Here is a 14,671-nt window from a genome sequence, read left to right on the forward strand (position 1 = left end):
TCTGGGGCTGGAAAGGGGAGGGCGGCGTGCATGCGTGCAAATCAAAGCGCCTGCGGCACTCCGCACGCTCCAGCGCCTTTGTCTCAGCCGATCAGTCAGGCTCCGCTGCCCAGTCTCGGCAGATGGGGTCAGAGGATTCCAGAGGTGGATGGAGTTTGGGGGCCACACAATTTCCTCTTCACATGATGCCTGCTTGTCTGTGTGAGTAGATGACACGGACAAACCAATGATGGCTCCCACATTAAGTGCCCAGAACGTGCTCTGTGCTTTGAATTTATTTCCTTTTGTGTCAATCCAGTTTTATGGCTGAGAAAACTGTGAGAGAAATAACCTGCCCAGGGCCACAGCATACCGAGCCATGGAGCCAGGACTGGAAGCCAGGTCTGGCTGGGCCCAGGTGAACCCTGCAGAATGCCGCCTTCTGCGTAGCCCACGGGAGCAACCCATTACAGACACCTACCGGTCACCATCCCGCAGGGCCTTCATTTGCTTTCCAATGATGCATGCAAACAGGGGGCCTGTTCGAGCCTTTGGGAGGAAGTTTTCGGCTAAGCCGCCCAGCCAGACGTCAATGTTGTCGGGGTGCTTGTACAAGTCCATTATCCTGTCGGCAATACTCCTGTTGGCAATGGCAGTGTTCAGGTCGGCCCGGGTCTCCAGCCGGGGCAAACCGCAGAATTCTCTCCACTCATTGTAACCTGCAGAGGGAAGAGAGGCCACAGACAGGCTTCCTTGCACAGGGGTCAGATTTTCATGCCATCTCCCTCATTATGGACCTGTGGTCCATTGAAAGTTGTGGCTGCAGCCATGGAGTCCTGCCCATAACGTCAGCCACAGAGAAAGCCACTCCATTACGCTGTGCCCCGCAGAGTTCAACACTTGAGAACATCTCAGCAGGGGCTTCAGGGTCTTATTGGAGCATCTGTTCATAAGCAAGCTGGGAAGAGCAGCAATGCCGAATGCAAGACCCCGAGCGGATTCACATCCTTACCCCACATCCTCAATTCCTGTCTCGACAGAGCAGCTGAGACAGGTCCTCACCTGTCACTTAGAGTTTATCTTCTTAACGACAGTGAGAGCTCAGAGAGGACACTAGCAGCACACTTGTTCATGCTCTTGCCCACACACAGGAGAGGGTCACACGTGGGCATCTTTATCTGTCCAACCAGCTGTACCCTGTATTGAGGGTCTCTCCCTGTCTCCTGCTGCTTCAGGGTGCTCTCAGCATCTGGTCCCTGATGAACTCCGGCTTCTTCTGTCCCTCCTCCTCCCTTCCCCTCTGACCCTGCAGTGCCCACTGCCCCAGAGTGGAGGCTCCTGTCTTTGGCCGGGCTGAGCCACTGCCATCCCCTGAGGTGCTCTCTCCTCGTCTTGTGCCCTTTTAGACCCACCCAGCTCCTTACGCCTACGCCCTCATCCCACTGATCTTCCCTTAGGGTCACCTCCTCAGAGCCTTCCTCCCTCCTCAAGGTGAGGTGACATGAACTTCGTCCCTAGCACCAGTCCTGAGTCTAACCAGAACGCTTGTCAAGGTTCTGTGTTGTTTTCTCTTCACTTATCCACCCGCCATCTGTGCTCCTTTCATGAGACCCTGTCTTGGTTTATTCCCAGTGCCTCTTGCATAGTAGATGCTCAGCAAAAGGCCACATGCACACGGCACACAAAGAAATGCATCTATGACTGGACCGGACCGGTTCTCTCAGGGATGCTGAGGCACCCACGGGACAGAGACCTCGGGGCTCGTGCTGAGGCTTCTGTTCAGACGAAATAGGAGAAATTATCACATATTTTCCAGTTAGAGTCAGAGGGGAATGTAAATGATAAAGAGACTTGCTGAGCCAAGGGAGGGAAACCTTCCAGGTACAGAGAACAACTTGGAACAACAGAAATTAGATGAAAGAAGAGAGGAACTGAAGAAAGAAAACACTGGTGAGGATTAAAATCTGAGCTTTTAAAAAACTGCGGTCAAATGCGTTGGGTCATGTTTTAAAATGGCAGGACCCACGACTTAACTTCATGAGGGGCAAGTGTGTGCGTGCATTTTGTGCATGCATTGGAGCATGGCCAGCCTGGTTGGTACCCCAGCCAAGCGCTGCTGCGTCTGGTGTAGGTTACCCAGAGCTCCCCCGGAAGATGCTGTGCTGCAGTTCAACACCTGCCACGTGTGCACGGGATCTTATGACTTGTGATTCTGTTTCCACATGGGCCACCCCAGGCCTCTGTCAAAGACACCGGGGAGGCCCACTGCCTCCCTCTTAGAGGTGCTTTTATCTTGACACTCTTGGCACCGCCACTGGTATTTCTTCTTCATCACAGAGCCTATGATGTCGTCTATTTTAGGCCCAACCACCACAAACATATCCTCCAAATTTCCCATAGCAGTGATTTCACTGAATATCTGCTAAAAGAATGCATTTATCTGCAGGATAGTCAAAACCCAAAATATTAAGTGAACCAAAGTTCTAAAGTTAGGAAGGGATGTTTCTGTGGTAATATAGACTATCTTTATTTAAGTGGTAAAAGGTAAAAAAAAATCTTTCCGCACCTGGGGGAGATTGGCCCTTTAAGTTTTATATAGGAAAAAAGGAATTAGAAAGATACTTCCCTTTCCTTTTGCTTTAAGAGAAACCTATTTACTTCCTTCTCCAACTCCAGAGGGAAAACCTGCAGTGTCTGGGAGTGTGGTAGATATCAGGGAACAGGGCTGGAGCACACAGGACCCCAGAGTGAGGAAGGTAAGAATATAAATTTCAGATGTCCCTGTCTACACGAGACAGAGGAGGGCAAGGGATGGAAAAAACGTCTTTTGGGGAATGTAAGTTGGATATTTTATGAGTAAAGTAAAACAAAAGAAGACCCCCCTATTATGGTGGAGCTCATCATCACATCATGATAATGAGCATTACTCAGTAAGCTTACTGTCTAATTTAGCCTCAGATCTAACTAATCAGGTCTGATTAAGTGTCCAGTATGTCTGTGGCCTTCGTGTTGTGTCCAAATCCCACCCCCCCCCCTTGCTAAAACTGATAATTGGGGCAATACCTGAACCCTTTATGCTTCAATCTCCTTAATTTTCTTAAGTGATCACAATTCAGCCTCCTAGGGCTTTGGGGAGATATAAATAGCTAATACGTATAAAAGGTTTAGAGCAGGCCCTTAGAGCAGGTTTGGGAGGACCTGAGCAGAGAGGGACTTGCTCCTGGCAACAGGTCTCTGAAGAGTCACCAACAAACATCTAAGCACCCAAGCCAGCAGGAAGAGACATCTGTGGCGTGGTCCCCATCCTGGAGGAGCTCACAGGGCACGCAGGGAGAGCAGATCTGTGCACAGAAACCGTGTGGCAAGTAGCTTAGGCCTCGGACAGGTAGGTCAACCAGACAGCTGAACCACAGGAGCCCAAAGAGGGAAGGCCATGGCGGGCAGGGGGGTCAGGGGTTGCCTCAGAGAAGAACAAAATGGTGGCAGAGGTCAGGGGTCCAAGTAGGCATGAACAACGTGGGGATGGGGAAAACACAGGAGCAGCTGCCTGGCCCAAGGATAGGGTCACGCCAGTGGCCAGGAGATTGGACCAGCTGGTTAGAGACAGCCTGAAGGCCGCAGAATGATGTCTGCTGGCCTGAGGACAGTATGAGAGGGAGAGACAGGGAGCAGAGCGGGCATTCCGACCTCCCTGTGAGTGCTGTGCTGCAAAGGCCTGCCCCAGGGAGCCAGAAGAAACTCGCCCTTATCTGCCCAGGAGACTCAGCCTCCCTCTTCTGGGATGTGCTCTTTCTAAACGCCTCGGCTCCTACCCTGCCGGGAGCCTCCGGGCCCTCTGCATGCTTCTGTTGTCTAAGGACAGCTGAAGGGCCTCTTCAGTCCCACAAACTAGAGCAGGTCTTTAAAAGCCCAGTTCTTAGAAGTTGTAATAGATTTGCAGGCTCGTTTTACTTCAGATCAGCCTCTCAAAGAACAGGGCCCACAGCAGACGCGGGAGGCGATCATTGGAAAGGGGCCCTGGCACGGCAGCAGACCTGGCAGGCCATGGTCCCGGCCCCTCTGCAGGTTGAGGGATGCCAGATCCAGGGTGCCCGAGTTCGCCAGCACGAAGAGCCTCTCGGTCAGCTCCTGGTTCATCAGCTGGTCCTGCACCTGCAGCTTGGCTGGTCTCGCGAGAAGGCCCCTCACGACGGGGTCCAAGCCACCTGCAAAACACCACGGGAGAGGGAACGAGATTTCTCTGAGGAGTTCTGGAGAAACAGAATTGCAGCTCGGACCATAAACTATGCTGGCTCCTGACAAATGCCTGTCTTCAGTTCAGAAGTTCACCTGTGTGATTCCAGAGTTTTCCAAGCGCTCTTAGGCTGAGCCCTGTGGGTGGGTGAGCACCTGCCTGGATGCCCCCGAGGACCAACCCTATGGTGTGTGGAGATCGGGCCTCTGTGTCAAAGGGACCCAGAGACGGACCCAGTCAGTTCCTGAAGTTCTGTGTTTTGTTTTTTAGCAGCAGAAATGTCACGGTCAAAGGAAGAATTTGCTGAATTCTAATCTACAACAGGCACAGGCAGACGTGGCCTGGCCGAGGGAGCAGTCAGCGTGCCCAGGGACTCCACTCCTGCCACCTCCAAAAGCCCAGCCTTGCCCATAAGATCCCATATGGAAAGGAGACCCCCTGCTCCCTGCCACCCCCACTCACAGGGAGTCTGCGTCTTTTCTTGGCTCTGTTCCGTCTCATGGTGCCCCAACGGCACAGCCCAGAGACTGCGATGTGCTGGGCCCTGGGGCGGCCTGGGCACCATCCATGCCTGGTCTCTGGGGACCCTGGCTGACCCCTGGCCTCTCTCCCACAAGCTCTGCGTGAAGCGGTGTGGGAGCAATTGCATGTGCAGTGGCTCCTCCCACTGTCCCCCTGCCCGCACGTCCGCCTGCAGCCAGCCTACCTTCTGAGGCAGCTTAGAAGCTTCAGGACGGACCAGAGACAGCACTGAGGGGAGTGGAAATAACCCTTCCGAACACGTCACCTGGGAATCCATGTGGCTTTTCCAAACGCTTCCCCAGGAAACCCAGCCGTTAACCCTAGCCCTGCATGGCTGCACATGACATGCACGGTTAGAACAAACAGAATGTTCCGTGATGAAAACAGCACCAACACAGCGTGCAGGTGCAAAGGCGGTCTCCGCCGGAGTACTTTGAACTAAGGGCTGGAGGGGGACCTGCACCTGGACAGCTTCTCCCAGGAAATCTGAAGAACCTCAGGAACCTGAGAGAAGGCGTCTTTGAGGAACGGCTTAGCCCTTTAAAGAGCTGTGAATACACCTATTTTCTCTGTAAACACGGACGGCTGGGCAGCGCTCACCCACCCCCAGGGGAAGGGCAGAGCGCTGGGGCCGGGCAGGGCGGGAGGAAAGCCGGCCGGGCGCACCTTCCCGGAGGAGCCGCCAGGGCCTGAAGAAGGCGTCATGCAGCGGCAGCCTGGGCAGCGCCGGGTGCTCCTGGAAGCGCGCGTCCAGCCGCCGCACCAGCGGGTGGACCGTAGCGTGGCCGAAGCGGAAGGCGGCCGTGGAGAACACGTTGGACACCGTGGGGTCCACAGCGGGGTCGTAGCCCTCGTAGGGGCCCACGAGCCGCCCGAAGGCCTCGGGGCCCAGGATTCGGGGCACATAGTCCCGCATGGTGATGATCTGCGGAGAGAGGAGACAGGCAGGCTGCTGAGCAAAGGGGTCCCAGACTCAGCTACAGCCAGGGCGACAGGAAGAAGGCACTTCCCCCTGCATCTCTGGGGGTTCAAGGCCGTCCCAGGAGGGGTGTGGCATCCAGGAAAGGGAACAGGTGAGCTGGTGAGCAGGTACAGCAGCACAACCATTCCTGATAAAGCCCTCGCAGGCCTCCGCATGTATGGGGCTGGACAGGGCATGTCAGAGACGCCCCCAAATGCCCGCCGGGGCAGCCCAGAGCAGGACAGCGCAGACAAACTTGGGGGACCCAGAGCACTAACGCGGGGGCTGCCACCTGCTGTCTCCTTTCAGAAACATGTAAACCTTCTCAACCAAACCATCTCCTCCCTTGATTCCGCTCCATCTGAGACATTCCGGTGACACCTGAACCTGAAGCGAAAGTCAGAAATCTAGTCGCTTTGGGGAATCCTGGCCCCAGAGCTCAGGATTTAGACCTACATGAGCTCTGATCCTCTAACCCTGCTTCTTAGCTGTGTGACTCCGGGAGGGTCGTTCACCCTTTTTTGAGCCTGTGTCCTTGTCTGGAAAAGGCTCTTTCATAGAGTTTTTGTGAGAATAAAAGAGATGCGTTCTCCTGTATGTTGGACAGGTTATGCAGCGTCACATACAGATAGAATATGCAGTCAACGTGCATATTATACAGCAGATCATGCAGGTCCGACGCTCCTGCCCCCCAGGTTTAAGGGAAATAATACACAACCTAAAGGTTACAGAACAATCTGATGGCTCTCATAGGTTACGATTAAAGCAGGGACTCAGACCCCTGTCTCGTTCCTTCTTGTTCCTTTCTGCATTGTCTCCATCAACCACTCGTTGGTCCTTTGGCGGAGCCACAGACACAGGCGGTAAAGGGCATTGGGGGTTTCGGCAGGCACTGAACTTGCGCCATGGGTCTTACAGGTGAGTCTAAATTCCCAGTTTTTGTCCCACCCTGTGAAGACGCATTGCATCGTCTGACCTGAGAGGACAGACACCGTACAGGGAATGCGGACCACGTCATCTGTGATCAGATGGTGAAGCGAGAAAGGCTCGGCACCCCTTGCAGATCTGACCAGCTCTCGCGAACACAGTTTCTGGCCCCAAATTAAAGGCCTTAAACTGAGCTTCTCAGAAAGGGCATTTTTTTATGGATCTTCAGGAGGTGCATTAACAGGCTAATTCAGGGCTGAATTCCAGGATGATGATGGGCTGCTGGTGGCCCAGGTGGCTCCTTGCAGGGAGGACCCAGGGGGCGGGCACGAAGGGGGCCTCGGGCCCTGGCACGGAATGACCCTCTGCAGGGAATCGAGAGCGAGCAGCTCCTCTGTGTCAGCAATAACACGTGATTCCAGAGCTTTCGCCAGGATTAGGTCAAAGGAGCACGCAGACGAAGGACCGTGCCGACGGTAAATGATGGTGCCTTGTGATTTCTAGGTCACTCGTGGTCCCAGGAGAATTACGTACAAGGGTCTGCTTTCAGGTTTAACAGTATTTCTTTCAGCTCTGAAAATCAGTCAAGTTGTTTTGGTATTTAAAGAGATTATTTTGGTGAATAAATTGCATTTAATGAGGTATAAACCAATAGGATTCTAGGATTCTATCCTTGAATAGAAGGGTCTTATATTTGGCTTATGGGTTTAAGAAGGTAAGCTGTTAACCTTCTCAGAATGTTTAAAAGAGAACAAACAGCATTCGTGTACTTGTAGCAATATATTGCTTCCAAACGATGATGCGTTTTCTGAATGCAGGATTTGTTACTTCACGGGAGTAACAAACTCGGGGCTGGGCAGCAAGTTCTGGCCTGTGGCTTGCTGTCCCAGCTGAAGGGTGGCTGGGGTCCCACCACACTGCCCTGCATGTGTTTGCCTCCGAGAGCTGGACGGACAGGGAATGGAAGACTCCGCCTGGCATTTCTAAGCTGGCGCATCCGCCCCAAGCTGTTCAGGGGTCAGTGAGAAGCACCCACACCCCCATGAGCATTCAGAGAGCGGTCATGACTCTGTCATGCAGCCTCAGACGCTGTTTACACCAGCAGCGTTTGGGGCCACACACGTGTCGGGGGCTGTCAGGAAGGGTGAGTGTGGTCCTTCCCACTCACACCACGGCAGCAGCTCCCTCTGCTGACCTTCTCTGGCTTCTCCCTACAGCAAAGGCGAAGGGCCGCCCCCTTCTCCCCCAGGGACAGGAGACTTCAGATTCAGGTCAACTGTTTCAATGGCACCTCTTCCCTTCTCCTTGACCTGCGTTTGACCTGGGGTCCCAGAGGGCGGCAGCGGGATCCTGAGGGCACCTGCTGATACAGGCTGAGGTGGCTCCTCTCCTCCCAAAGCAGCTGCTCCTACAGAGCACGACCCGGCGGTTCCCGGATCCCAGGTAGCCTTAGTGTGTGACCTTGCCCGACATCCCCTCTTTGCTGCTTTCTCGGGGTTTGGTCTGAGATGCAGCTGTGAGCGATGGTGCTCGAATGCCCGCAGTGCTCCCCAGGGCAGGGCAGCAGTGCCCTTTGTTCTGATTGACGGGGCCTTAAACGTTCGACTCACGAGCAGCTCTTGGGAATTTCCACAGCAATTCTTCTGAAAACCCCTCCGCTGTTTCCGTGCTTGGTCACAGGAGGCTGGAACACCATCATCAAGTCCCTGTGTCTCCTGCCTCGTCTTCCTGGGTGTGTGGGGATGTTTCCTTCCTCTCCTGGCGCCTCTTGGATCTCCATCTCCTGAGGGCGACCTCCGTCTGGCTTGTCCATCCTCGTCCAGACCTTCTGGTTCCCTGCCGGTTCTCGCGGAGACCATGGGCTTGGGCATCTGGACCTCTGCTCGCCTTCGTGGCCAGCACGGAGGAAGGATGGCAAGGAGTGGGGATGGAGGGAGCCGGCCGGGAGGACCAGGAGCAGAGGCCTGCACCGCAGTCATTGTGAATGGGTATTTGGGAAGCACTGACTCAGCCAAATGTGCCCCTCACTCGGAACCTCTCTTCTCAGCAGGGCTAGCCTGCTCTCTGCAGAAAAGTCAGTCACATTCTCTCCAAAGTGCCTGGGTAGTCTGGTATAACCAGTGCAGGGTTGGCTCCCCAGAGATGGGCATTCTCCAGCATGTACCGAGGGCTGTTCAGCGGGTTGACTGCTCCCGGTGAGCTGGGGGTCCAGGTTTGCTGTGTCCTGCAGGCAACCCTGGAGTGGGAACCACCTGGACATGGTCTGCCTGGAGGCAGGGCCTGGCTGCCCGGAAAGGTGGGCCCGGGGGTTGGAGCCACCCCAGCTCACGTCTGGATAGAGGCATCTAGACCTTGTCCACGGACATCCAGGGCGCCAGGGGCCAGGGAGGCAAAAGCTCCTACCGAAGGATATCCTTTCTCGAATCTTCCCGGCCCCGGCAAAGGAGCCCATTGTCCATCTTTATCTTCTCTCTCTCTCTTTGGGAAGAGTAACTGACCTCAAGACAGGCTCGTCAGCTGCAGCCAAGACCCATAGCTGAGCTCAGCTGACGGTCCTCCCCTCCCTGAGGACCCACCCTCCTCCTTCAGACAGGCCTCCACAGGGAGGTCTGCCCCTCTGGGTCTGGCCTGGCCTCCTAGTTAAAGCCTCTTCTGGCCCCTGTGGTTCTGGGGAAATGAAGGCTGTTCTCTGGGAGCCGGCTCTGCTCTCTGATACCTGGGGATACACAACATCCAAACCGAAGGCCCTCACCTGCCCCCTTGCAGGCCACCACTCGGCATCGCCGGACGGCACTCAGACTGGGTCAGAACTCCCGTCCCTCCTCTGCCCTCACACCTGTGCTGGCGTCTCTCCTGTCTCACCTTCTTCCGGTCTGTAGGACATGGGTCCTGTCAAAGTGAGCCTCTGATTCTGTGTTCTGTGTATCACACTAGATTAACTTAGGGAGTGTGTAAGTGTGAGAGCTTCCATCTTAGTGGCAGGAGGTAGGGCTTATGGAATTGGGGACCTGTGGGACCTGAGGCCACCAAGGGCATATTTTCCTGAGCACATCCTCTGTAAACCTCCTGAGATGATGCCGGCCTCGAGGAGCTAGCGCAGAGGGAGACCCCAGGCAGGCACCCCAGCAGAGGACCATTGTTCCCGGGGCCCAAGTAGATACCTCAGTCAGTTCTCTACGAACGAATCCAGAGCAAAGATCTTCATGGAGAGCGGGGTGGGGGTTGGGCCTTCACAGATGTGGGGCAGCCGTGAGGCTGGACAGAGGCAGGAGACGGAGAAGGGGCTCCCTTGTCCTGAGGCTGGGCCTCCTGCTTCCGGCTGGTTGGGAGGACCAGGAGCAGAGAGCCGAGCCCTGTGTCACCCTGGCCCCGGCGGGCTCTCAGGAGGAGGGGCTGGGTGGGTTGACGCTCTCTTTCTTTTTAAAGTTTGCCCTGATATCCTTTTTAATTACCTAATGCTTTTCAGGAGGAGAGCTTCAGATCCTAAGGTTACCAAATGGTGGGTCAGTAAAACCAGGGAAAGGAGAGCAACGGTCTCCCAGCCACCATGGCTCTTTCAAACACAGCTCGAAGTCTCGGCTGTGGTTTCAGCGACACGTTGCACACAGCTGCTCGTCATTTTAAGGTTTCAAAGGTATTTGGAAAAAACACTAAGGAGAAGCTATTGGCTGGAAAAAATGCAAAAAGAAAACTGAAGGTGAAATGCAAAACTAAGAAGAAAAGAGTATTAATGCTTTAAAAGAGCAGAAGACAGCGGAACTGGTGGTATGCAGCACCAGGCACTTTCCTACTGACCATGGTTATTTATCCACTGGGAAGAGCCGGCAGATGGACGGCACCTCTCCCATGGCAGCCAGGACCCCGGGACCTCCAGAGCCACGCCCTCTCCCATTTACAAGTCCAGGGCAATGCAGCAAGTGAAGCTCACCCTCAGCCACCAGAAACATGCTGGGCAGAGACGGGGCACCTGACAGCCGTGGCCCCTCTCTGGGCACAGGCCGGCAGACCTGTGATCCAGCAGCGCGTCCCAGGCCCTCAGCTGCTGACACTCTTCCTCCTCTGACGACGTTGAAACAAAATCCTGGCTCTCGGGGGACAGCTGGGCAGGGCCCGGGATTATTCTTGGGATCGCGGCTTCATTCATAAAGTCAACATATATTCCGGGAGCGCCTGCTTTGTGCCCGGCCCACTTTTTCCAGGTGCTGGGAAAGAATTAGACCAACAAAACCCTGGCTCCATGGAGCCCCCATTCGGGGAAGGGCACAGACGGATCCTAACAAAATACCCAAAACGCACAACACACTGGCGAGTAGCAACCGGGAAAGGGAGAGTGATCCATCACCCGGATTTCCCTCAGACTGACAGTGTGCCCGAGGGAAGACACGAGGAAATGGAAACCTGAACGCTGCTGTCTCCTGACTGAGTCAGACCCTGCTGTGCTGGGGAGGCCGGGTGACGGGTGGCAGCCGCCTGAACTTTACTCAAGACCTGGCTGAGCTTCCTGGTCACGTCGCTCTGCCGCCCTCTTGACGCTCCAGTGCCCTCCTCGCAGATCCCACCCGGCGTGCCCTGCTATGGTGTCCACTGACCCATCCATCACAGCCCTCTAGCCAGGCTGCGGGTCAGTGAGGGGGCTCCCCAGACTCAGCCTCAGGGTCAACACAGCCTCAGGCAGACTCTGGGCTTGTGTGCCACGTTCCCGCTTCACGTTGCCTCTCCTGCACCCACTCGACACTCACACGTGCACACAGGTACCACAGGTGCCACACACACAGCACACACACCACAGACACGCAGCACACGTCACACACACACATGTACCACACACCCCCAACCCCCTCCCCACACACATACTCAGCCTCAGCTGATGCTCTCCTCACACACACGGGTGTTAAAACGTGAAATCCTTGTGTGGCTGGAGAAGAATCGCCAGCACCGGCCTGCAGACCAGCCTCGCCTGGAGCGCAGAGGAACTGGGGCTCCTGGCTCCCAGCATCTACAGGGTGACCTGGCACGGCCGGGCTCTGGGACCTGGGGTCGGACCCTGGCTGCCTGGGCCATGGTGGACCAAAGGCAGGAAAGCCGGGCTGTGCCCAGGATGGCCCATGACATCACCAGGTCACTGTGAACCTGGACAAGACCCTACCTCCTCCTCCTAGCATGGGACGAACAGGGTCCTTGTGAGGACAGAGGGACGCCTAGTGCCCAGGCAGGGCCTGGAGCACGGACACAGGCGTGGGGACCATCAGCGTAAGCAACCCCCTCATTCCCCAAACGGCCCTGAGAGAGCAGTGACGGCGGTGACCCAACCCCACAGGCGTTTTCTCCACCACCACACGACTGAGAAATGGCCACCCCCAAACCCCGCCCCGGCTCCTCTGACTCAATGTCAAAATTTATCACCACAGACTCAGTTTACCTCGCTAATCCCCAGATCCCACACAGATTGTTTTCCTCTGCACTTTCTCCATTGTTTCTAAAACATAAAAATATCAAAACCATTGGCGGACACCCATCTCAAAGGGCTGCTTTGAGGATTAAACGGCTAAAATCCATAAAACCCTTGGAACAGTCTGGGCGCCTGGAGAGCCCTGGAGGAAATGAGCCGGGACTCGCTGAGTAGCTGTGGCCACTGTTGATCATCCTCACCGCCCCCCTAGAGGGGAGGAGCAGCTGCCACAAAGGAGCGAGCACCGAGTCCTCCCGCAGCGGGCTGCATAACCCCTGAAGGCTTTGCGGGCGCCCACGCAGTGCGCCCCGGATGCCCTTGCTCGCACCTGGTGCAGGGCGCCCACGATCTTGCGCGCCTCCTGGTAGGCGGTGTCGGCGCTCCAGTGCGCGTTGAGGGCCTTGAGCGCCGCGGCCAGGCGGTTGTGCTCCCGCAGCCACAGCGTGTGCACGGCCGCCAGGGAGGGGATCTCGCTGGCGCGGCCGTCCCCGGCCAGGAAACAGGGCGCACGGGCCGCGGGGTCGGCGCCGGGCTCGGGGGCGCAGGCCGAGGGCGCGGGCGGCGGCACGAAGGGCAGGTACGCGCGGCCCGCGTCCTGGTGGCGCGTGTTGACCCGCAGCAGCCCCTCGGCGCTGGTCCAGTTCCGCAGCAGCTTCTCCGAGGCCGCCGAGCTGCCGTACACGGTGGACGCGTCGAGGAAGGAGGTCAGCCCGTTCATCTGCTGCCGCGGGTGTGCCGAGGACACGTTGCCGAAGAGGGCGCCCTGGGTGCCGGTGCCGCAGGCGGCGGAGGAGCGGTAGAAGGGCAGACAGGCAGGGCCCGCGGTCAGCGAGGCGTCGGCGGCGGGGAGCTGCCGGGAGAGGGGACACAGGTCAGCCCGGGGGCCGGGGCACCTTCGTAAAGACACCAGAAGCTCCAGGCTGGCCACGACCCGCCAACACCGGCGTCGGGGTGCTCGTTTCTCCTTTCCCCAAATTCTTCCTTTCGGTATACTTTATTTACGTGCCTCACCTATTGGGGCCTGCTCTGCAGAACAGAGACCTCAAGCTCAGTCTATGGTAACCGCTGGTTGTGCGTCTGGCCCGCCCAGCGCACGCCTCTTCCAGGGGGCCGCCTTCCTAGCCAGGGCACAGCCAGCGGAGCAGCTGCTCGGGGAGGGTTTATGGGACGAAGGCTAGTGAGCGCCTGAGCCCGGAACAGTCTTTGCTGGTAGGTAGAAAGCAGCTCTTGTCAGCTTCAAAGGTGTTTTCCAAAGAGAATTAAAAATCCTGCCTGGACTGTCTCTCTCCCTGCTAGTAAGAGGGGCAATCAGAGCCATATTAATGTGGAACAACTTGGCAGTATCTATCCAAATTTTACTGCACCTGCTCAAGAGCTGCCACTCTGTCCCCAGTGACTTGTCTGTTAGGCATGCACGTGTGCACGGAGGTTTAGGTTGGAATATGTTCTTTGCTTCATTTGTGACAGCGTAACAACAACAAAGTGGAAACAACTTAAATGCTCATTAATAAGTGAACTGGTTAAATGAGTTGTGATGCATACACAATGGGATGTTAAGAAATCATAAAACAATCCAATTTCTGTCCACTTAACGATATGGAGAGAAGCGTAAGAATTATTGCCGAGTGACCCAGGTTCAGAGCAATGCAGGACACAGGTACATAAATAAAGCCCGTCTGCACACGTATGTATGCCACATGCACATATGTGCAGAGGAAATTCATGGCAGTTGTTGTCTCCCCCCGCCCCAACAGGACAAACGGGGACTCGGACGTTTTATCTTACGCCTTTCTGCTTGACTTTTTTAATGCATCTATTGGTTTCATGGTAGAAATTAAGAAGCTTAACCTCTGACCTCTATGGGGAAGCAGGGGCTTCGGCTCTCGCATGTCAGCTGGCAGTCGGCGCCGCCCCGGAAGGCGGCTCTGCTGGTGCTCTGGGGCGTGAAGGCGATGTCGTGGTCGATGTACTGGCCCCACGCTGTCAGGAGGTCGGAATACTGGTCGTCCTCTGTAACGGCCTCGTTGGAGACTTGAATGACTTGTCTGGTCACCTCCCGGACCTGGGTGCCAGAGACCACCTGTCTGAGTGGGGAGCACTGAGAGAGACATGGCACTTGGAGTGCAGTCATTTGTGGGGCTCGCTCAGGGGCCAGGGCGCCTGCACGTCATGGTGTGGTGCATGCAAGTTAAGAACAGAGACCTCAAGAATTTAAAATTATGGACTAAGAACAGTTTAGTGGATACCAGGGGAAAGGTGGGGTGGGGGGTGGGCACAAAGGGTGAAGTGGTGCACCTACAACATGACTGACAAACATTAATGTACAACTGAAATTTCACAAGATTGTAACCTATCAATAACTCAATAAAAAAATATATTAAAAAAAAAAAAGAAGAGAGACCTCAACTAAACTGGGTCAGGAGGCCTGCAGGGGAGCACCCAGCCCATCAGACGTCCTCCATTTCAACAAACGGGAAAAGGCAGATGCCTGCATCCCCACAGGAAGCACAACTACTTTAGCACTGAAGGAAGATTGGTCTCCCCACCTGGCAACAGCTCAGCCAATGAGAAACAGTGCTGCTCAGCCAATGAGAAACGC

At 55.7% G+C, this 14,671-nt stretch overlaps 1 protein-coding gene across 1 annotated transcript in view; it reads right to left on the reverse strand.

Annotated features, from left to right (window-relative positions):
• TPO (thyroid peroxidase) overlaps window positions 1-14,671 on the reverse strand; it is a 54,480-nt gene that overhangs the window by 14,353 nt on the left and 25,456 nt on the right. Inside the window, exons 6-10 of the mRNA XM_046663075.1 lie at window positions 13,928-14,134; window positions 12,401-12,922; window positions 5,402-5,660; window positions 4,014-4,184; window positions 461-698 (exon numbers count right to left, since the gene is read on the reverse strand). Coding sequence (XP_046519031.1) covers window positions 461-698; window positions 4,014-4,184; window positions 5,402-5,660; window positions 12,401-12,922; window positions 13,928-14,134 — 1,397 coding nt within the window. The remainder of the gene's footprint in view (window positions 1-460; window positions 699-4,013; window positions 4,185-5,401; window positions 5,661-12,400; window positions 12,923-13,927; window positions 14,135-14,671) is intronic.

Source organism: Equus quagga, chromosome 5, assembly GCF_021613505.1.
Source record: "Equus quagga isolate Etosha38 chromosome 5, UCLA_HA_Equagga_1.0, whole genome shotgun sequence".
NCBI classification, from domain to species: domain Eukaryota; kingdom Metazoa; phylum Chordata; class Mammalia; order Perissodactyla; family Equidae; genus Equus; species Equus quagga.